The sequence below is a fragment of the Anolis carolinensis genome, unplaced genomic scaffold (genome assembly GCF_035594765.1).
Source record: "Anolis carolinensis isolate JA03-04 unplaced genomic scaffold, rAnoCar3.1.pri scaffold_9, whole genome shotgun sequence".
NCBI lineage: Eukaryota > Metazoa > Chordata > Lepidosauria > Squamata > Dactyloidae > Anolis > Anolis carolinensis.
In genome coordinates, this window is record NW_026943820.1 from 4,299,858 (window position 1) to 4,324,713 (window position 24,856).

Genomic DNA, 24,856 nt, shown 5'->3' on the forward strand with positions numbered 1-24,856 from the left:
GAAAGGAAAGGAAAAGAAAAGAAAAGAAAAGAAAAGAAAAGAAAAGAAAAGAAAAGAAAAGAAAAGAAAAGAAAAGAAAAGAAAAGAAAAGAAAAGAAAGAACTCTGTTGTGGCCAGACACTCAAATGATGATGATGATGATGGTGGTGGTGGTGGTGGTGGTGGTGATACAATGTGTTGTCGAAGGCTTTCATGGCCAGAATCAGTGGGTTGCTATGAGTTTTCCAGGCTGTCTGGCTATGTTCCAGAAGCATTCTCTCCTGACGTTTCGCCCACATCTATGGCAGGCATCCTCAGAGGTTGTGAGGTCTGTTGGAAACTAGGCAAGTGGGGTTTATATCCCTGTGGAATGATGTCCAAAGGTGCCATTGACCAGCTAGATTAGCGTTGAATAGCCTTGCAGCTTCAAAGCCTGGCTGCTTCCTGCCTGTGGAATCCTTTGTTAGGAGGTGTTACCTGGCCCTGATTGTTAGTGTTGTTCTTTATTTACTGTCCTGATTTTAGAGGGTTTTTTTTTTTAAAAAAATACTGGTTGTCAGATTTGGTTCATTTTCAATTGGCCACCTTGATTAGCATTGAGTAGCCTTGCCGCTTCAAAGCCTGGCTGCTTCCTGCCTGGGAGAATCCTCTGTTGGGAGGTGTTACAACACTCAGAAAAGAGCGGAATTGCAGACAGAAAACAATCAGGGCCAGCTAACACCTCCCAACAAAGGATTTGTTTATAACCCGCTCTATCTCCCCAAAGGGACTAAAGACCTTCTAAAATAATAATAATAATAATAATAATAATAATAATAATAATAATAATTTATATTACATGTAATATTACTAATAATATTGCAATGTAGTAATATCTAGTGCTTATATTGTGCTATGGTAATAATATAATATATTATATTATATGTCCAGGATGGGAGAAAGAATTCTTGTCCATTGGAGGCATGGGTGAATGTTGCCATTGGCCACCTTGATTAGCGTTGAATAGCCTTGCTGCTTCAAAGCCTGACTGATTCCTGCCTGGGGAAATCCTCTGTTGGTCGATGAATCAACCTGGATACAGCATATTTGAGAACACCTAAATGCTGGACCACCCTAACAACCACCATGTCAGACAACACAGAGAAGCCACTGAAATCCATAAAAAGCAAGTGGACAGGGTCAACAGAAAGGAGGAAAGCATGAAAAAGAACACAATCTGGGTACCAGCATTTTTTAAAAAAACCCTCTAAAATCAGGACAGTAAATAAAAAGGAACACTTAGAAGACAGGAATTCCAGACAAGAAACAATCAGGGCCAGCTAACACCGCCCAACAAAGGATTCCCCCAGGAAGGAAGCAGCCAGGCATTGAAGCTGCAAGGCCATTCAATACTAATCAAGGTGAACAATGGCAACATTGTTCACAGTCAAAATCACTGGCTTGCTGTGAGTTTTCCAGGCTGTCTGGCCATTTGCCAGAAGCATTCTCTCCTAACGTTTTGCCTGCATTTATGGCAGGCAGAAGTCTAGGAGGGGATCTTTTGATGGGACATGTTAGCTGGCCCTGATCTCAGTTAAATCCAGTCATGATTCCAGGCATGAAATATTCAGGGCCAGCTAACACCACCCAACAAAGGATTCCCCCAGGCAGGAAGCAGCCAGGCATTGAAGCTGCAAGGCCATTCGATACTAATCAAGGTGAATAATGGCAACATTCACATTTGCCTTAAACAGGCAAGAGTTCTTTCTCCCACGGACAATAGACCTCACAACCTCTGAGGATGCCTGCCATAGATGTGGGTGAAACGTCAGGAGAGAATGCTTCTGGAACATGGCCAGACAGCCCGGAAAATTCACAGAAACCCAGTGATTCCAGCCATGAAAGCCTTCGACAACACATTGTATCATCACCACCACCATCGTCATCATCGATGACGATTAATACATTTTATTTCTTACCTGCCCCTCCTCAAGTCAGGGTAAAATATCATTATTAAAATGCATCACATAAAACCATTAAAGTGCATCTATTAAAAGACACAGACATAAGGTTTTGGAAAAACATTAGAATCATCCAATCCAGTAAAATGCCAATATAAATTCATAGCGTTAAACTGACTGGGTTGATATGACTTTGCTGCCGGTCGGTGGGAGAATAAACGACCTGGCAGTTAAAGCGGTACCAAACTGCATCAATTCTGCAGAGTAGACGCACCCAAAATATCTTTTCCCCTCTTTTCCCTGCCTGTTTTTTTTACAGTTTGTCAAGAACAACCTGAGCCCAGTTTGGGAGCCCTTCAAGGTTTCTCTGAACTCCCTTTGCAGCTGCGAAGAGAAGCGGAAGCTGAGGGTAAGGATGTGGATTTGTGAATTCACTCTGGATTTTAGTCCGAACTTTAGAAGGCACTGAATATTTTAAAGGTGCAATAAATTAGATAGATCACATTGTGGGGGTTTGACTGGATGACCTTTAGGGTCCCTTTCAACTCCATGGTTCTATGGCAGTGATGGCCAACCTATGACACGCGTGCCAGCACTGACACGGCTAGCCATTTTTGCTGACACGCAGATTGATTGGATGACTAATGTCTTTTGTGGCCAAATTTGGTGTGATTTGGTCCAGTGGTTTTGTTGTTTACTCCATGGGAATTATGCACATTACATTTATATATATATATACATACACATCATTCTATTATTATTTTCTTACCCTGTTTCCCCTAAAATAAGACATCACCAAAAAATAAGACCTAGTAGAGGTTTTGCTGAATTGCTAAATATAAGGCCTCCCCCGAAAGTAAGACCTAGCAAAGTTTTTGTTTGGAAGCATGCCCGGCGCCCACCAAACAAAACACCATAGCATGCAGGATTGGTAAATGTACATACCAGTTGTATATGGAAATAATGGTAGTAACAAGAAATTCTTGACAGAAGTCACAGTTTGTCTGGTTTGGTTATGTTGGTTTGTGATGACAATTACTATAGAATAAATGTTCATTTTTTTTATTCAACAATAAATGTGAATTCTTCTTCATGGAAAAATAAGACATCCCCTGAAAATAAGACCTAGCACATCTTTGGGAGTAAAAAATAATATAAGACACTGTCTTATTTTCGGGGAAACACGGTATTATTTTAGTATATTATTATATTATTACTATTATATTATTATTATATTATTCATTATGATTACATTGAAACTACAACCGAAAGAAATCAGCGTGGAAACTGCAAGAGGTACCATAGATTGTTGTACATGGAAATAATGGTAGTAAATAGTTTTTGATTTATTAAATACAGTTATATATGACAATTATATATTTTTGTTATTTAAACTATATATATTGTGAAATTATAGGTCAGATTGCAGGGCTGGACTAGATGACCCTTTGGATCCCTTCCATCTCCATGGTTCCCTTGGGTTCCATATTCTGGTGGCCTTAAATCTCTTTGTGAATCTGCTCTGAATTTTAGTCTGAAATTTGGTAGGCGTTTTCAAGACATTGGCTTTATTTGGCGTCCTTATAGTGCCATAAATAGTATCCGTCAGATTGCAGGGTTAGATTATATGATCCTTGGGGGGGTCTCTTCCAGTTCTATGAATCTATGGTCTTTTAAAGCTCTTGAAGTGTGACATATAAATCCCTTCTTGTCCTGGACTAAAACTCCCAAACGTTCTGGACGGAGGGATTTGGGGAGTTGTAGTCCACCGCAAAATCCTTTCTTCTCGCTTCTCTCCGCATTGCAGTGCATTGTCTTCGACTACGATTCTCGCGGCAAACATGACTTCATCGGAGAGTTTTACACCACTTTTGAGGAGATGCAGAAAGCCATGGGGGGAAACAAGGTGGGTGCCTTCTTCATATTGCAATCTCTACATTTGCATAGCCCGGCCAAGGAAACCCATCCTCTCAGCCTCAGAGGAAAGCAATGGCAAATCTCACTCTCAAGGAACCGTACTAAGATAACTCCAAGACAGGATCACCATATCTCACTCCAGGTCTGTCCTATCTTCAGGAATTTGGGTTTGATGTTTAACCAGATGGAAATGGCCTCCTACCCAAGTATTAGCCAGCTTTGGTCCTGCTTTAGTCTCATAAGACCATCGGTAAGGAAAGAGACCCTCAAAGGCCATCTAGATTATCTCATAAGGCCATCCCAAGACCATAGATAAGGAAAGGGACCTCAAAGACCATCCAGATGGTTTCATAAGGCCATCAGAAGACCATAGGTAAGGAAAGGGACCTCAAAGACTATCTAGATGGTTTCATAAGACCATTGGTAAGGAAAGGGACCTCAAAGACTATCTAGATGGTCTCATAAGGCTGTAGCTAAGTAAAGAGACCTTCAAAGACCATCTAGATGATCTCATCAGGCCATCAGAAGACCATAGATAAGGAAAGCGACCCTCAAAGGTCATCTAGATGGTTTCATAAGACCATAGGTAAGGAAAGGGGTCCCCAAAAGCCATCAAGACAATCTCATAAAACCATAGGTAAGGAAAATGACCCACAAAAGCCATCTAGATGGTCTCATAAGGCTGTAGCTAAGTAAAGAGACCTTCAAAGACCATCTAGATGATCTCATAAGACCATAGGTAAGCGAAGAGACCTCCAAAGACCAAGTAGACTTAGGTCAACCCTAAGTCTAAAGTTTAGGACAGGGGCCAGGTCAATGACCTTGGAGGGCCACATCCGGCCCATGGGTCTTAGCTTGGGGACCCCTGGGTTAGGCCTTTGGTGGGGCCCTTCAACCCTTTAAGACCAATGTAAAAGATGGAGATCCACCAAAAATAAAAGCAACGGGGAAGAAACACTTGCTCGTCTTGGCATTCGTCCATTTCTCCTCTCCCTTTTTCTCCAACCAACAGATCCAATGGGACTGTATAAACCCAAAGTACAAGATCAAGAAGCGGAACTACAAGAACTCAGGCGTGGTCATCCTCCTGGACCTCAAGGTGAGACTTCAGAAGTCCAAGGAGGGCAACATCCGTGATGCCATCTTAGTAGGCTGGTCATCTTTTCAAGAAGGTTAGAAAGGAGTCCAGCCAGACCACTGACTTACTGTTTCTTTGGAAGATCCACAGGGTCTACTCCTTCCTGGATTACATCATGGGCGGATGCCAGATCCACTTCACGGTGAGTCTTGCTCCACCGACAAAGTGTCCCCGTTTCAGACCCATTTCATGGAGAGTAGCTCAACCAAGACTCGGATCTATCTCCAGATGCATTTCTGGATCCATTTCATAGAGATCAGCCCCACCAACTAAATGACCCTGTTTCAGATCCATCTTCAGGTCCATTTCATGGAGAATTCTTTACTCAACAATCTAGACCCACTTCAGATCCATTTCCAGGTCTATTTCATGGAGAGTAGCTCAAGCAACAAAATAGACCGATTTCAGATCCGTTTCTAGATTTGGTTCATGTAGAGTAGCTCAACCAATAAAATATACCCAATTTAGACCCATTTCTAGATTATTTCATGAAGAGCCAACAAAATATCTGATCCATTTCTAGATTCATTTCATGTAGAGTAGGTCAACCAACAAAATAGACCCATTTCTGATCCATTTCTAGATTCATTTCATGTAGAGTAGGTCAACCAATAAAACAGACCCATTTGAAGCCCATTCCCAGATCTATTTCTAGATCAATTTCATGGAGAATAGCTCAACCAACAAAATAGACCAGTTTGAGACCATTTCCAGATCCATTTCATGAAGAGTGGCTCAACCAACAAAATAGAACCCATTTGAGATCCATTTCTAGATCTATTTAATGGAGAGTAGGTCAACCAACAAAACAGACCCATTTCAGACTCGTTTCCAGATCAATTTCTAGATCTATCTCATGGAGAGTAGCTCAACCAACAAAATAGACCCATTTCTGATCCATTTCTAGATTAATTTCATGTAGAGTAGCTCAACCAACCAATTTCAGATCAATTTCGGACCCATTTCCAGATCCATTTCATGCAGAGTAGCTCAAGCAACAAAATAGACCCATTTCCAATCCATTTCCAGGTCCATTTTTAGACCAATTTGAAGAAGATTAGCCCAACCAACAAAACAAACCCATTTCAGACCCATTTCCAGGTCTACTTCATGGAAAGTAGCTCAAGCAACATAATGGTCCCATATCAAACCAGATCCATTTCATGGAGAATAACGCAAGCAACAAAACAGACCCATTTCAGATTAATTTCTAGATCCATTTCCAAGTCCATTTCATGGCCATATCAAACCTATTTCCAGATCCATTTCATGGAGAATAGCGCAAGCAACAAAACAGACCCATTTCAGATCCATTTCCAAGTCCATTTCATGGAAAGTAGCTCAAGGAACATAATAGCCCCATATTGGAGAGTAGCTCACCCAACAAAATAGACCCTTTCCAGATCCATCTCCAGATGCATTTCATGGAGAGTCCCTTTCCCGACCCAACGACCCATTTCAGGCCCATTTTGGACCCCACGTCCTGGCCTGAGCCTCCCCTTTCCATGGGTCATTTGTCCTCCACTTTGGGGAGGATGCGCTCCAAGCAAGAGGGAAGGACCAACCAAGCTCAGCCCCCTCTTTCCTGTCACTGCAGTTTTGCACAGAGAGAGAGAGAAAGAGATATTTTTCTCTCCAAATCGCCTTCGAAAACAACCAGCACCCGGTTCTTGCATTTGGAAAGAGCGCGGCTCCTTCCGGGAGTGAGTCAGATCCCAAGGAACATTTGAAGGAACAGATTGCGGCAATGCAAACTGGGAACGGCCCCAGGAATTATTTGAGAGATGCCATATTTTGGGGAAGGAAGGGGAGGGAAGGAAGGGGGGAGACAGGCCTGTTGCTGAGTTTAAGGGGAGGGTGAAATCAAATCCTTGCTTAGCCATGGGCAAACTTGGACCAGTCACACTCTCTCAGCCTCGGAAAATCCCGTAAAAGCGTCAACACGGAGTTAGGAGTAGAAGACAGTTGAGGCTTCAGTCTGTCTGAGTGCAGAAGCCAGTGTTAGGAGTTAGAAGACAGTTGAGGCTTGAGTCTGTTAGAGTTCAGATGCCAGTGTTAGAAGCTGGAAGACCGTTGAGGCTTGAATCTGTTAGAGTGTAGTAGCCAGTGTTAGGAGATAGATGACAGTTGAGGCTTGAGTCTGTTTGAGTGCAGAAGCCAGTGTTAGGAGTTAGAAGACAGTTGAGGTTTGAGTCTCTTTGAGTGCAGAAGCCAGTGTTAGGTGTTAGAAGTCAGTTGAGGCTTGAGTCTGTTTGAGTGCAGAGGCCAGTGTTAGAAGCTGGAAGACAGTTGAGGCTTGAATCTTTTTGAGTGTAGCAGCCAGTGTTAGGAGATAGAAGCCAGTTGAGGCTTGAGTTTGTTTGAGTGCAGAAGCCAGTGTTAGGAGCTGGAAGACAGTCGAGGCTTGAGTCTGTTTGAGTGCAGAAGCCAGTGTTAGGAGATAGAAAACAGTTGAGGCTTGAGTCTGTTTGAGTGCAGACGCCAGTGTTAGGAGATAGGAGACAGTTGAGGCTTGAGTCTGTTTGAGTGCAGAAGCCAGTGTTAGGAGTTAGAAGACAGTTGAGGCTTGAGTTTGTTTGGGTGCAGAAGCCAGTGTTAGGAGCTAGAAGACAGTTGAGGCTTGTGTCTGAGTGCAGAAGCCAGTGTTAGGAGTTAGAAGACAGTTGAGGCTTGAGTCTGTTTGAGTGCAGAAGTCAGTGTTAGGAGCTGGAAGACAGTTGAGGCTTGAGTCTGTTTGAGTGTAGAACCAGTCCTTCTTTGAGGGAGGAATCTCAGGGCAAAAGTGCTGCCTTGAAAAGTCACTATGGTATCTAATTGCCCCACATTGACCTCATTAGGTGGCAATCGACTTCACGGCGTCCAACGGAGACCCCCGAAACAGCTGCTCCCTCCACTACATCAACCCTTACCAGCCCAACGAGTACCTCAAGGCCTTGGTGGCCGTCGGGGAGATTTGCCAGGATTACGACAGGTGAGACCGGGTGGATCGTGGCCCTCCACCTTGCCTCTGGAGGAGACCTCTGCCACCTCTTGTCCATTATTTCTGGGCTTTGGATCAGGGATTTCAGGGGTGGGTTCCCTTTGCTAAGATCAGGACCACTTTCTTGGGTAACTCCTGAGACCTCAAATCCTCTTTTTATGCAGCGACAAGAAGTTCTCTGCCTTAGGCTTCGGAGCCAGGATCCCCCCCAACTATGAGGTAAGTCAAAGACAAGAGGTGGGTGACCCGGTTGGAAGGGACTTGCAAATCTACAAATCCCAGGAGCCCCATAGTGCTATAAAAGAGTACACTATGATGCCATATTTGCGGGGAAATATGGTCCCAGACTTGCCATGGATACAAGAAACTTATTATTTTCAATGGGAGGTATTGATAAGGTATAATTTGTATACAAGGCCCTAAAGTGAATATGGGAAATAATAATAATAATAATAATAATAATAATAATAATAATAATAATAATAATAATAATAATAATAATAATAAACCAGTGCAGTGGTCCCGGTGGTGATCGGCTCACTGGGTGCCGTGCCAAAAGATCTCAGCCGGCATTTGGAAACAATAGACATTGACAAAATCACGATCTGCCAACTGCAAAAGGCCACCCTACTGGGATCTGCACGCATCATCCAAAAATACATCACACAGTCCTAGACACTTGGGAAGTGTTCGACTTGTGATTTTGTGATACGAAATCCAGCATATATCTATCTTGTTTGCTGTGTCATAATAAAATAATAATAATAATAATAATAATAATAATAATAATGATAATAATAATACAAAATCCAGCATATATATCTCGTTTGCTGTGTCATACTGTGTCTTTGTGTCAATAATAATAATAATAATAATTGCACCACTGTTATCTCTTGATTGAGACACAACGTGGCTTCACAACATTTGGTGGATAAGTGAAACCTCCTATATACACGTTGCAGATATGGGAGCCTTTAGGAGTGTAATTGGAATCTATCTATACTGTAGAATTAATGCAGATTTGCACTCCTTTCACTGCCATGGCTCCATGCGATGGAATCCTGGGAGTTGTAGTTTTTCAAGATCCTTCACCTTCTCTAGCAAAGTATGCAAACTTCAGCTTCTTGGATTCCATAACATGAAGCCGCAGCCGTTAAAGTGGAGTCGAACTGCGTAATTTGGCAATGTAGACACACCTCTTCTGAATCTCAGAGTGTTGCAGGAAATTGTTCAGGTTTCCCCGCCTGCCTGTCTCTGTATCTCATCTCTATTTTCCTTGCAAAATGGCATAAACAATCATGACAACTTGACAACTTGGAAGGCTCCGGAATAGAATAGCAGAGCCCTCTCTCTCCACTTTGACGTCTTTGCCGGGTTTTTTCCCCCTCGGATCAGAGGACCCCCCGTTGCTTCCTCAAATTGGCTCACATTTCTCTGGATATCTGGGCAGGCAGCTGAAGGAAATGACAAGATGAGCAAGACAGGAGTGTTAATCCAGGTTTTGGCTTCCATCATGAGCCTTCGAGACATTTCCTACCTACAAAGACCCTATCTACTAAGCATGGGATGGGACCAAGCTAAGGTCCACATCAGACAACAGATCCTGGACACAGAGCGACAATCTGATTTAGCTTGCTCTCCAGTCTTTAACATTAGTGCAGACAACAGATACAACATCGCTCCCATGGCTTATTTAACAAACCTGGAGGTGCCTAATCATCGTAAAGCCTGGCCATATTGAAACAATCGAGCACGTGCTCCTCCAGAGTATGTTTTATAGAGATATTAGAATCAATTTCATTGATTCCTTGGCTTTTAAAACATCCAGGCCGCACTGAAAGATACTACGCCTCTCTGCTGCTCTCAGACTCCTGTTCTGCAATAACCTATAGTGTCGCCAGGTTCTGTGCGGCAGCAATTGCCATCAGACGGACGATAACTGAACCCACAGGGCCTGTAGCCAGTAGACATGTCCAAAAAATTGTTTTGAATCGTATATCGGAATTATTTCAGATTGTTCTCGCTTTTTGATACGCATTCCGAGACATTGTCTCACAGCGCAACCAGCAATGTAATTCGAACCATTGTTGGCCCATTCTCTAATTGTTTCTTAATGTTTCATTAATTTTCCTCCCCAATTTTTTTAAATATATATTTAAAAATATTTTAATTTTTTTTTGTTTCTGCAACCTATCTTGAATTGCAGCTTAGCGCAGCCTAACATGGCTGCCGCTCCCCGGCCAATCAGAAGCTTCCATGATGGATGCAAAGATGGGGGCTAACGTCCTCTGCGTCCACATGGAAGATTGCCATACAAGCCCAGTGTGTAGCGATTGCGCATGCGCGTCTGCCATTTTAGAAACATTTAGAATCATTATGAATTTTCGGAAATATCCGAAATTTTGGGGTGAAAAAATCAGAAATGCTTTCTATATCGAAGCGCCAGCGCCCCCTACTTTAGAAACGAGAATTGAAACATTTTTTTCATCGATCAGACATGCCTAGTAGCCAGAGCAATCTGTTATAACTGAAATACTGCAAATGCTCCCTCTATCCCCCTCCAGAGCCTCTTAGTGGACCGATATTTACTATTAGCGGACCCTGCTAATAATCTGCTTTTAATTTGTTTTTATTATAGCATGCTTTTAACTTGTTCTTTTGTCTGACTTTTATGGGAACTGTGATTCCCCTTTTCGGGCACCTGTGCCCATTTCCATATATTCTGGTCATAGACCGCAATAAATTGCTGAACTGAACCTACAAAGACCCTAAAACGAGATTTTTCTCTTCCAAGAGATTTGGCAATGCTTGAAGTGAGAGTCTGAGACTCTCCCGAGATTGCAATGACCAAATGGGAATTCAAACCCAAGTCTCCAGAGCTGTAGTCCAGGGCTCAAACCATTGAATATATGGAACTTTCATAAGTGTGGACATCACCAATTACCATTGGATGTATATGGATCTCTTCCCCGAAGCTGTAGCCCAGAAAGTTACTTTTTAATATGTCAATTACTTCTGTGACTTGCAACGGTGTTGCAAAAAATAATGTATCCTCATTGCAGTGTTGAAAAAAAGATTCATACTTATTGCAATGCTTCAAAAGTAACTTGTTACACTATTCGTTTTTTGTATCCACCGAGAAGAAGAAACTAAGACTAGAATTCACTCCAAAGATGAATGAGAAAGCTCAAACATTAATTGAACAAAAAAAAGAAGAAGATATTTTGCACATTTTCCATTTGTTTCCACACATTTCGTGTTGCACCTCAGCGCTGGTTCACCTTGCTCTTAACACACACTCCACCACAGCAGACTTGAGTTTTTTTTTTCAGTTTATTGATAAAAGATAGCAAAGTCGTAATAAAAAGCAGTAAAGAAAGCAATAATCCAAATGCAAAGGCAATCTGCAGAATAAAGTTCAAAGTCTCTGTAGAATATAGTTCAAAGTTTCTAATATAGCAAATCAGTCCTGAAAAACAAGGCAGCATGAACTCCAAAATACAATCCAAAACACAGGATCTAGGCATGAACAAAAGTAAGAATCCTTTTCCATGAGCAGAGACAAGGCAGGAACTAAGCTTCCCAAAATCAACGTTGCTTCGTCTGAAATCTTTCCCTGTTTCTCCCTCTTTAACCATGCTTACAGGCTAAGAAAGCATTCCTCTGACCTTGAGTTCCCACATATTTACCAGTTATTCTCAGAGAATGCCTGGAACGATGAACCTTGTATCTCTAGCTAAGGAAGACTCCTCTGACTCACTGCCCGAGCCACCTGGGATTTGTTGATGTTCTGAATCCTGTGAAAGGTCACCCTTATCACTGACTTCTGCTTCCCTGCTAGCCTGCAGCCTTTCTGACAATTCAGAGCCTTCAACATTTCCTTGGTCAACTTGCATAAACCCAAATCCCCCTTCATCGTCAGACTGAACCACAACATTTGGGGACTTTTGTGTGAAAATTGCATGAAGGGTTTTGTTTTGTCTTGCAAAATAGAATCGGATCTAAGGCTGCAAAATGGCTTGCGTTTGCTTTCCTTCAGTGAAACAACAGGACTTCCATTCTAGTCCATTCTGTTTCTTTCCTTCCTTTCCTTTTCCTTCCTTCCTTCCTTCCTTCCTTCCTCTTCTGCAATGCACCGTTCTTTTCATTCCTGCTCCAAAATTCAAAACCACACAGAGGCTGATCGTCATTTCAACACAATGAGGCGCTTTTTATATCCAAGGACAAGGGCCCTTGTGAACATTTCTTAGAAGGCATTCTCTCAAACACCTCTGAAAATGCCCTTTGCTAGAACCTTGGAAGAATAAATATTCAGCACATGAATAACACATTGCTATTCCCACAGTGCCATCATGTTGTGCCATTATTATTATTTGGCAACCCTATCATAGAAATGGGAACTATTGTGCCTGTGGTATCTCTGCATTGCTCATAATTCATTCGTGCCAACCTCTTGGTCACGTTTTGTTGTCTTTTCTGCTCAGGTCTCCCATGATTTTGCCATTAATTTCAACCCAGACGACGATGAGTGTGAAGGTAAGGAAGGGGTCAACGGAAAGATGACAGGTAGAAGACAGTTGAGGCTTGAGTCTGTTAGTGCAGAAGCCAATGTTAGGAGATAGAAGTCAGTTGAGGCTTGAGTCTGTTAGTGCACAGAAGCCAGTGTTAGGAGATAGAAAACAGTTGAGGCTTGAGTCTGTTTGATTGCAGAAGCCAGTGTTAGGGAAATAGAGGACAGTTGGGGCTTGAGTCTGTTAGAGTGCAGAAGCCAGTGTTAGGAGATAGAAAACAGTTGAGGCTTGAGTCTGTTTGATGGCAGAAGCCAGTGTTAAGAGTTAGAAGTCAGTTGAGGCTTGAGTCTGTTAGAGCACAGAAGCCAGTGTTAGGGAGATAGAAGACAGTTGAGGCTTGAGTCTGTTAGAGCGCAGAAGCCAGTGTTAGGAGATATAAAACAGTTGAGGCTTGAGTCTGTTTGATTGCAGAAGCCAGTGTTAAAAGTTAGAAGTCAGTTGAGGCTTGAGTCTGTTAGAGCACAGAAGCCAGTGTTAGGAGATAGAAGACAGTTGAGGCTTGAGTCTGTTAGTGCAGAAGCCAGTGTTAGGAGATAGAAGACAGTTGGGGCTTGAGTCTGTTAGAGCACAGAAGCCAGTGTTAGGGAGATAGAAGACAGTTGAGGCTTGAGTCTGTTAGTGCAGAAGCCAGTGTTAAGAGTTAGAAGACAGTTGGGGCTTGAGTCTGTTAGAGCACAGAAGCCAGTGTTAGGAGATAGAAGACAGTTGAGGCTTGAGTCTGTTAGTGCAGAAGCCAGTGTTAGAAGATAGAAGACAGTTGGGGCTTGAGTCTGTTAGAGCACAGAAGCCAGTGTTAGGGAGATAGAAGACAGTTGAGGCTTGAGTCTGTTAGTGCAGAAGCCAGTGTTAAGAGTTAGAAGACAGTTGGGGCTTGAGTCTGTTAGAGCACAGAAGCCAGTGTTAGGAGATATATGACAGCTGAGGCTTGAGTCTGTTTTAGTGAAGAAGCCAGTGTTAGCAGTTTTTCACGTAGATGAAATGCGGAGGCATTTTTATTTAACACATTCCCCTTCCTCTCTCCTCCTTAGGCATCCAAGGCGTGGTGGAGTCGTACCAGAACTGCTTGCCCAAGATCCAGCTCTACGGCCCCACCAACGTGGCCCCCATCATCTCCAAAGTGGCCCAAGTGGCTGCCGAGGAGGAGAAGACCAAGGAGGCCTCGGTGAGTTGGAGTCCAAAACACCTGGAGGGCCGAAGTTCGCTCATGCCTGTTTTAAATGCATCTCCACTGTAGAATAAATGGGAAATGTAGCATTTCAAGACCGCCCGCCCCCCCTCGTGCCCCTTGCCAATTTGGGCATGTAAGGACGCATTAGCGGCTGTCACTAATTGATAGCTCAGCAGCAAAGCTTTCAGGCAGCTAACAAGCAAAGTGCTGACACGGTCCCCGAAGGAGGAGAGAAAGCCCGGGATTGTCCCTCATTGCGTCCCTGAGTCCTTGGCTGATGTAAATAATGGAGGAGAACCTCGAAAGGCTCCCGTAGCCCATCTGGGGAGTTTCAGCATCTGCGGAGGGAGCTTCTACACTGTAGTTTTAATGCAGTTTGATCCCACTTTAACTACTATGGGATCCCAGGAGCTGTAGTTTAATGAGGCACCAGCACTCTTTCCAGGGAGAGAAGGTGAAAGACTTTGCAAAACAACAACTTGCGTGATTCCATAGCAGCAAAGTCCTGGGATTCTGGGATATGGAGTCCAAAATATTCAGGACCAATGATGGAGATCCTGGCCAATGTTCAGGGATTGTGATACATGGAGTCTAAAACAGTCAGAACCAATTGTGAGGATCCTGGCCAATGTTCAGGGATAATGGGATATGGAGTCCAAAATTGTTCAGGGATAATGGGATATGGAGTCCAAAATATTCAGAGGGTCAATGTTCAGGGATAATGGGATATGGAGTCTAAAATATTCAGAGGGTCAATGTTCAGGGATAATGGGATATGGAGTCCAAAACATTCAGAGGGTCAATGTTCAGGGATAATGGCATATGGAGTCCAAAATATTCAGATGTGATGATGAGGATCTTGGTCAGTGTTCAGGGATTATGGGATATGGAGTCAAAACATTCAGATGCGATGATGAGGATCTTGGTCAGTGTTCAGGGATTATGGGATATGGAGTCAAAACATTCAGAGGGTCAATGTTCCGGGATTATGGGATATGCAGTCCAAAATATTCAGGACCAGCTATGGAGATCCTGGCCAATGTTCGGACATTATGGGATATGCAGTCCAAAATATTCAGGACCAACTATGGAGATCCTGGCCAATGTTCAGACATTATGGGATATGAAGTCCAAAACATTCAGACCAATGATGGGGATCCTGTTCGATGCTGGGGGTCAATGTTCAGGGATTATATGATATGGAGTCCAAAACATTCAGAGTGTCAATGTTCTGGAATAATGGGATATGAAGTCCAAAATATTCAGGACAAACAATGGAGATCATGGCCAATGTCCAGGGATTGTGGAATATGTAGTCCTAAATATTCCAAACCAACGATGGAGATCCTGCCCAATGTTCAGGGATTATGTGATATGGAGTCCAAAACATTCAGAGGGTCAATGTTCAGGAATAATGGGATATGAAGTCCAAAATATTCAGAACCAACGATGGAGATCCTGCCCAATGTTCAGGGATTCTGGGATATGGAGTCCGGACATCTCCCTTTCTGTCTTTCTTGCAGCAATATTTCATCCTGCTGATCCTGACGGACGGCGTGGTGACCGACATGGCCGACACGCGAGAGGCCATCGTCCGGGCCTCCTACTTGCCCATGTCCATCATCATCGTCGGGGTGGGCAACGCCGACTTCACCGACATGCAGATCCTGGACGGGGACGATGGGGTCTTGCGGTCCCCCAAAGGCGAGCCCGTCCTGCGCGACATCGTGCAGTTCGTCCCGTTCCGCGATTTCAAAAATGTAAGTCGTGCAGAAACACACCAATATGAACCACTCTATGCTATGGAACCATGGGAGTTATAGTTTTACTAGGTTTCAAACTTTCTCTGCCAAAGTGCATCTACACTGTGGGACGAATGAAGTTCAACACCACTTTGACTATCATGGCTCAATGCGACGGGATCCTGGGAGTTATAGTTTTGCAAGTACGTTTGCCTTTTTCTTCCCAAGGATGCAAACTACAACTCCCATGATTCCATAGCAGTAAAAAGTGATACTAAACTGCCAAGGCTCCATGCTATGGAACCATGGGAGTTATAGTTTTTCAAGATTTCAAAGCCTTTCTACATCTACACTATGGAACAAATGAAGTTTGACACCACTTTGATTACAGTGACTCAATGCAATGAGATCCTGGGAATTATAGTTTTGCAAGTACTGTATATACTCGAGTATAAGCCCTTTTTTTAGGACTGAAAAAGCCCCCGTTGGCTTATACTCAGGTGAGGATCCTGGTTGGCTTATATTTGGGTCAGCTTATACTCGGGAATATATGGTACATTTATTTTTTTCTCTATTATTATTGGTATTGTTACATTTATTATTTTTCTCTATTATTATTACATTTATTATTGTACTCTATTATTGTTGCTACTATTACATTTATTTTACTCTATTTTTATAATCATTATTAATACCTTTATTATTTCACTCTGATCTTATTATTATTATTACATTTATTGTTTTACTCTATTCATTATTACATGTATTATTTCCCTGTATTTATTTTATTATGACACAGCAAACAAGATAGATATGCTGGATTTCATATCACAAAATCACAAGTCAAACACTTCCCAATTGTCTAGGACTGTGTGATGTATTTTATTATTATTATTATTATTATTATTATTATTATTATTATTATTATTATTATTTTATTACATGTATTATTTTACTCTATTATTATTATTATTATTATTATTATTATTATTATTATTATTAAAAGCATACATAAGCACATTTACATTGAAGAAGATGAGAATAATGATTTGATCAGAGTTGGACAGTCTTATCTTAAATTTGAGCTTGATGTAAATATTCAAAAACATTTAACCTACTGATGCCTCAATTAATGTAATTTTTGGTATCTATTTTTATTTTTGAAATTTACCACTCTCGGCTTATACTTTTATTTATTTTTTATTTTATTTTTATTTTTTATTTTTTAATCTATATATATAAAAGAGTAATGGCATCACGGCGACCCACAAAACAACAAAACTACAGGCCCCCCAACCTCAAAATTTGACAACACAACCCATCATCCACGCCTCTAGGTTGATACAACAAAAAGAAAAGAAAAATAAAGTCCTAATTAGAGAGAGAGGAATAATTGCTTTTATCCAATTGCTGCCAGTTAGAAGGCTAAGCTCCTCCAACTTGGTCTCCTAGCAACCCCCCTCAAAAAAAAACACTAAAAAATTAATACAATAAAATACTATAATAACAGAAAATAACTAAAAATAATACAAGAAAATAATAAAATATAATAAATAAAAATATAACTTACAATAAAATTAATTAAAAAATGCAAATAACGTCAAATAAAAATTACACAACAATTTTTAACCAATACCACCACCATTTTGCCACAGCAATGCATGGCCGGGGCACAGCTAGTTATGTTATATAGTAGTAAATACAGCGAAAGCGAGGAAAACAATTGTGTAGGGATAATACTTGAGTCAATGATTTCCCAGTTTTTTTGTGGTAAAATTAGATGCCTCGGCTTATATTCGGGTCGGCTTATACTCGAGTATTTACGGTACATTTGCCTTTTCTTCCCAATGATGCAAGCTACAACTCCCATGATTCCAACGCAGTAAAAAAGTGGTACCAAACTGCATTAACTCTACAGTGTAGATGCACCTAACATCCAAACCACTGTGCCAAGCTGGCTCCCAATTTCCAAAACAGTTTATTTTTTTTTTTGAACTTTTATTTAATCAATGCTGGGTAACTTTGTGGGATTTTCAATGCCGTGGGGATTATAAATCCCATGCAGAATCCATGGGTGTCCTTTGGGGTCATAAATCCCATGCAAAATCCAGTGAGGTTCAAGGCAAGAAACCAACTTTGCTCTTGCCTTGCACGCTTTCAGGCAGGCGCATAGGCGCACCGCACTGCACACCGGAGAAGAAAACCCATTGCTGGGTATTTCTGGCAGCCAAGGCGGCCATTGATGAGGCTTAATTGGCTTTGACTGTCAGTAATGTTGGCCTCCGGAGACAAGCTGTCGAGACTCAGTTAACCCTTCGGATCTGAGCATCAGGAGGAGCACAAAAGGCCGGGCGGGAGGAGAAGAAGAACGAGAAAATCCGAGGCAAGAAAAAGAAAAAAAGGACAAAGACATCTCCTTGCTCTGGTGGCATTCTTGGCGATTTTTCAAAAACGAAGACTCAAAGGGATGTTGTTGTTTTTTTTTTGTTTAGTTTGGGAGCAGAGCTTTATTTTGGCCTGACTTATTATCTACTTATGATGATGATAACAACAACAACAACTTGCCCTTGGATAACTCCTTTGTTGTCTTGTCTAACATCCTTTAACAGACACCATTAAGCATATCAAGCCAGGGGATGCTGGGAGTTGTTGTCACTTAAACCACCACTTCTCCAAGCCTTAACCATGCCTGACTCTGTTTCGCTTCCAAGAAGAGATGGGATCTGGTGCCTTGAAGTTATTTACATCTCTACTTATGATAAATATAATGATAATATAATAATAATAATAACAACAACAACAACAACTTGCCCTTGGATAGCTCCTTTGTTGTCTTGACACTATTAAGCATACCAAGCTTCTTCTTCTTCTTCTTCTTCTTATTATTATTATTATTATTATTATTATTATTATTATTATTATTTTATTATGACACAGCAAACAAGATATATACGCTGAATTTCATATCACAAAATCACAAGTCAAACACTCCTCAAGTGTTTAGAATAACAACAACAACAACAACAACAACAACACGCTTGTCCTTGCTGTTGCATTTCTCCCTTTTGTGAGCTTCATTATTATTATTATTATTATTATTATTATTATTATTATTATTATTATTATTATTATTATGGGGATGCTGGGAGTGGTTGTCACTAAAAACCAGCACTTCTCCAAACCTTCACCATAAATATAATAATAATAACAACAACAACTACTACTACTACTTCTACTACTACTACTACTACTTACCCTTGGATAGCTCCTTTGTTGTCTTGACACCATTAAGCATACCAAGCCAGGGGATGCTGGGTGTTGTTGTCACTAAAAACCAGCACTTCTCCAAGCCTTCACCATAAATATAATAATAATAATAATAACAACTACTACTACTACTACTACTTCTACTACTACTACTACTTACCCTTGGATAGCTCCTTTTTTGTCTTGACACCATTAAGCATACCAAGCCAGGGGATGCTGGGTGTTGTTGTCACTAAAAACCAGCACTTCTCCAAGCCTTCACCATAAATATAATAATAATAATAATAACAACAACAACTACTACTACTACTTCTACTACTACTACTACTACTTACCCTTGGATAGCTCCTTTTTTGTCTTGACACCATTAAACATACCAAGCCAGGGGATGCTGGGAGTTGTTGTCACTAAACACCGACACTTATCCATCCTTCACCATAAATATAAATATAATAATAATAATAACTACTACTACTACTACTTGCCCTTGGATAGCTCCTTTGTTGTCTTGACACCATTAAGCATACCAAGCCAGGGGATGCTGGGAGTTGTTGTCACTAAACACCAACACTTCTCCAAGCCTTCACCATAAATATAATAATAATAATAATAACAACAACAACAACTACTACTACTACTACTTCTACTACTACTACTACTACTACTACTACTACTACTACTTACCCTTGGTAGCTCCTTTGTTGTCTTGACACCATTAAGCATACCAAGCCAGGGGATGCTGGGAGTTGTTGTCACTAAAAACTACCCCTTAACCACGTCTCACCCTGCTTTGCTTCCAAAGTGAGATGGGACCCGGTGCCTTGTTATTTACATCTCTCGTTGCTCTTGGATCACTCCTTTGTGGTCATGACTCCTGTCCCTTAGAGCCCCCCGAAACCATCAGGGGATGTTGGGAGTTCTTCTCCAAGGGTCAAGACCCAAACTGACACCCTTTTCTTCTGCTTTCTTTGCCTTCCAGGCCTCTCCGACGGCGCTGGCCAAATGCGTCCTGGCCGAGGTGCCCAAGCAAGTGGTGGAGTATTACAGCTACAAGGCCTTGCCGCCCCGCAGCCAGAAAGGAGGGGGCAGCACCCCGGATTCCACCCTGAACTCGCCCCAGTGACCAGGGTCCAGCCCGGTTTGGGACCCTCCGCCACCGCCGTGTTGTCTGTCTTCCCGTCATCCGCCAAGTCATGATCCCCAGAGGGAAAGAGAGCGCCAGATGCTGCCGGACACGCAAGACGATGGAGCAATGAGTGCCAGAATCCCCAGAGGAAACCAGGAGCAAGGGGTTGGCAGCTCTTAGTGGACCTCAAGACCTTTCGGAAGTGCCACACATCCAAACACACACCGCACCTGCAACTAGTGTCAAGCTGGGAGGTGTATTTACAGCCCAAATGGGTGCATTGGCTCCCTTGGTCTGGAAGACAGGGATCGCAGGTAAAGAGAAGGAGGAGAACATCGAGCCATGCTTATTCTCATGTACACGCATATTGATGTGGTATTTAGCCAGACACACAAACACACATAGCAGCCACAAATGGGACTACCTGCCCTGCACTTTGCCATTTATTTACTTGTACTGCCCAAGCTACGGGTTGGACTAGATGGCCCTTAGGTGTCCCATTCATCCATCTACATACATAGCAGTCACAAATGGGACTACTTTCCCTGCACTTTGCCATTTATTTACTTGATCTGCGTAAGATGCAGGTAGGACTAGATGGCCCTTAGGTGTCCCATTCATCCATCTACATACATAGCAGTCACAAATGGGACTACTTTCCCTGCACTTTGCCATTTATTTACTTGTACTGCCCAAGCTACGGGTTGGACTAGATGGCCCTTAGGTGTCCCATTCATCCATCTACATACATAGCAGTCACAAATGGGACTACTTTCCCTGTACTTTGCCATTTATTTACTTGATCTGCGTAAGATGCAGGTAGGACTAGATGGCCCTTAGGTGTCCCATTCATCCATCTACATACATAGCAGTCACAAATGGGACTATTTTCCCTGTACTTTGCCATTTATTTACTTGATCTGCGTAAGATGCAGGTAGGACTAGATGGCCCTTAGGTGTCCCATTCATCCATCTACATACATAGCAGTCACAAATGGGACTACTTTCCCTGTACTTTGCCATTTATTTACTTGATCTGCGTAAGATGCAGGTAGGACTAGATGGCCCTTAGGTGTCCCATTCATCCATCTACACACATAGCAGTCACAAATGGGACTACTTTCCCTGTACTTTGCCATTTATTTACTTGATCTGCGTAAGATGCAGGTAGGACTAGATGGCCCTTAGGTGTCCCATTCATCCATCTACATACATAGCAGTCACAAATGGGACTACTTTCCCTGTACTTTGCCATTTATTTACTTGATCTGCGTAAGATGCAGGTAGGACTAGATGGCCCTTAGGTGTCCCATTCATCCATCTACATACATAGCAGTCACAAATGGGACTACTTTCCCTGTACTTTGCCATTTATTTACTTGATCTGCGTAAGATGCAGGTAGGACTAGATGGCCCTTAGGTGTCCCATTCATCCATCTACACACATAGCAGTCACAAATGGGACTACTTTCCCTGCACTTTGCCATTTATTTACTTGTACTGCCCAAGCTGCGGGTTGGACTAGATGACCCTTAGGTGTCCCATTCCTCTATCATAGCAGCCACAAATGGGACTACTTTCCCTGCACTTTGGCATTTATTTACTTGTACTGTGGCTCCTGCCCAAGCTGTGGGTGGGACTGGATGACCCTTAGGTGTCCCATTCATCTATCTATATGCATAACAGTCACAAATGGGACTACTTTCCCTGTACTTTGGCATTTATTTACTTGTACTGTGGCTCCTGCCCAAGCTGCGGGTTGGACAAGATGGCCTTTGGGGGACCCATTCATCCATCTACATACAAACACACATAGCAGCCACAAATGGGACTACTTTCCCTGCACTTTACCATTTATTTACTTGTACTGCCCAAGCTTTGGTTGGACCGGATGACCCTTAGGTGTCCCATTCATCCATCTATACACAAACACACATAGCAGCCACACATGGAACCACTTTTCCTGCAGTTTGACCTTTATTTACTTGTACTGCCCAAGCTGCGGGTTGGACTGGATGACCCTTAGGTGTCCCATTCATCCATCTATACACAAACACACATAGCAGTCACAAATGGGACTACTTTCCCTGCACTTTGCCATTTACTTACTTGTACTGCCCAAGCTGCGGGCAGTATGGCCATGTTCCAGAAGTATTCTCTCCTGACGTTTCACCCACATCTATGGCAGGCATCCTCAGAGGTTGTGAGATCTGTTGGAAACTGGGCAACCACTGAGGATGCCTGCCATATATGTGGGCGAAACGTCAGGAGAGAATACTTCTGGAACATGGCCATACTGCCCGGAAAACACACAACAACCCTGTGATCCTGGCCATGAATGCCTTCGACAACACAATTTACCAGTTACTTTATTTATATCCCCAAAACTATAAATATATTTCTACAACTCTTATGATGTGGATGGAGGGAAACATGGAGGTGATGAGCACACAAACATGTACATATACTATGCTACACACAAACCCAGCTCCATGATTTGCGCAACAATTCGTAGTGGGTTCTGTCCGGAGGGGGAGTTTTCTTGGAATTGGCTCTCAGGACTTCTCTGTGGCTGTGTAAACTCTCCAATCACTCCTTCTTCCAATGGAGAGAAATGTCCTCCTTCTCATACTAGAATCACCCCATGGATTGACCTGGGGAGCCGTGGCATCGCCTGCACACGAGGAATGGGTGCTAGGTCCGGACAGTGAGCTTGGAGGGTCCCGGTTTCATTGCTGCCACTCTCCCCTCCTCGTCCAGCTCCGGCCTTCTCTTCAACGTGGTCCACGGTCGTCTTTCGGTGTCGTCGTCCGCCTTCGGTTTGCATGACCAACCTCTTGTTCTTGATGTACGAAAGTGGGAGACGCCCAATAAAAGGAGATGTTCTGTTTCCACGGGCTCTGGGCCTTTTTGATCGGAAAGGGTTCAACTCAGAGCCGGCAGGGTTTGGGTTGGCACTATCTGAATATACAAGGGTTGAACGAAAATTAATGCCTCCACCTTCATTACTTGGGTCTGGATGGGAATAATTTAATAAATCAACTCAAAAATCAGAACAGTAAATAAGAAGCAACACTCTGAAAACAGAGAAGTTCCAGACATGGGAACCAAGGGCAGCTAATGACTCTGAACAAAGGTTGCCCCCAGGCAGGAAAAGCCAGGAGACGAAGCTTTTCAATGCTTAATAATAATAATAATAATAATAATAATAATAATAATAATAGTCTTCAAAGACTCTGGCAGAAACCAGTGCAGGTGGTCCCAGTGGTGATAGGCACACTGGGTGCCTTGCCAAAAGGTCTCAGCCGGCATTTGGAAACAATAGACATTGACAAAATTATGATCTGCCAACTGCAAAAGGCCACCCTACTGGGATCTGCACGCATCATCCGAAAATACATCACACAGTCCTAGACACTTGGGAAGTGTTCGACTTGTGATTTTGTGAAACGAAATCCAGCATGTCTATCTTGTTTGCTGTGTCATAATAAAATAATAATAATAATAATAATAATAATAATAATAATAATAATAATAATAATAATAATAATAATAATAATGACAGTTGCATTGATGAAAAACAACAGGAAAAACTCAGCCGCTACCAGGACCTCAAGATTGAACTTCAGAGACTCTGGCAGAAACCAGTGCAGGTGGTCCCGGTGGTGATTGGCACATTGGGTGCCGTGCCAAAAGATCTCAGCCGGCATTTGGAAACAACAAACATTGACAAAATTACTATCTGCCAACTGCAAACGGCCACCCTACTGGGATCTGCACACATCATCCGAAAATACATCACACAGTCCTAGACACTTGGGAAGTGTTCGACTTGTGATTTTGTGATACGAAATCCAGCATATCTATCTCGTTTGCTGTGTCATAAAATAATAATAATTCATTTATATACTGCTCCATCTTCTCAAAAGGACTCAGGGCAGTTTCCAGCACATAAATATTTTCACTTTCATTATGTGTATAGATTCTAGTTGCATCAACTTTTGCTATCTATGCTCCTGATGCCCGTGTGTATTATTCCGCAATGCCTTTGGTTGCACAACTGCTGCCATGGTTTAGGTCTCCAAAGTTGTGGTTGGACGCCTAACTAAACCTCGCTTTGCCGTTTCCATCAAAATCCTGCTTCTAGAATATGTGACGCCATGGGTTTGCGCATTCAATGGCGCTTCGGACCAGCATTGGTGCCAATTAAACATCAAAAGCCAAAACTTGGTAAAAGGGGAAAGAATGTGCGAAAGAAATCCCGCCGGCAACCCATGGGCAGCCGCCTTCTGATCTCCCTTTTGCGCCGTTCACCAAAGCAGACAAAAGAGCCGTTTGCGATGGATGAGGCGCTTTGAAAGAGCCTGAAACGCCACTCAGAAGAGGGTCTTGCTTTCAAAAAAATGTTTCAAACGCTATGTAGAAATTTGCAAAAGTTGGCCCACACATTCATCTCACCAGAGATGCCACCAGAACATGTGCAAGAAGGATCAGCACATTGCCATCCCAAAAGAGACCCATCCCATGCCCATTCCAGGAAGGTCATCCAATCCAACCCCTTTCTTCTAGGCAGGAGGATACTATTCGAACCCTCCTGAGAGATGCCCATCTGTTCTCTGCTTAGTCAGCGTTGGAATGTGATTGACCATGGATCTGGGAGCTGTAGTTCGCCCTTATCCAAACAGCACTAAACTCAACTGACAACAGATCTGGACCAGACTTGGCACACAGACCCAACATGGCCAACTGTGCATACAGGCAGGGTTTGGGGATGATTTCCCTTGGATCTGGGAGTTGTAGTTCACTCTTATCCAGAGAGCACTAAACCCAACTGACGATGGATCTGAACCAAACTTGGCTCACAGACCTAATATGGCCAACTGTGAATACAGGTGAGGCTGGGGGTGATTGATCTTATTGCTGGGAGATGTAGTTCACCCTTATCCAGAGAGCACTAAACTCAACTAAAGACGGATCTGGACCAAACTAGGCACACAGACCTAACATGGCCAACTGTGAATACAGGCA

At 42.5% G+C, this 24,856-nt stretch overlaps 1 protein-coding gene across 1 annotated transcript in view; it reads left to right on the plus strand.

Annotated features, from left to right (window-relative positions):
- Positions 1-22,718, plus strand: part of cpne7 (copine 7) — a 48,242-nt gene extending 25,524 nt beyond the window's left edge. The window contains exons 7-16 of the mRNA XM_016997421.2: positions 2,239-2,328; positions 3,727-3,825; positions 4,849-4,935; positions 5,057-5,116; positions 7,812-7,945; positions 8,119-8,173; positions 12,439-12,490; positions 13,554-13,687; positions 15,217-15,453; positions 19,682-22,718. Of these exons, the coding sequence (XP_016852910.1) occupies positions 2,239-2,328; positions 3,727-3,825; positions 4,849-4,935; positions 5,057-5,116; positions 7,812-7,945; positions 8,119-8,173; positions 12,439-12,490; positions 13,554-13,687; positions 15,217-15,453; positions 19,682-19,825 (1,092 nt within the window). The 3' untranslated portion in view covers positions 19,826-22,718. The remainder of the gene's footprint in view (positions 1-2,238; positions 2,329-3,726; positions 3,826-4,848; positions 4,936-5,056; positions 5,117-7,811; positions 7,946-8,118; positions 8,174-12,438; positions 12,491-13,553; positions 13,688-15,216; positions 15,454-19,681) is intronic.
- The last annotated feature ends 2,138 nt before the right edge of the window (positions 22,719-24,856 follow it).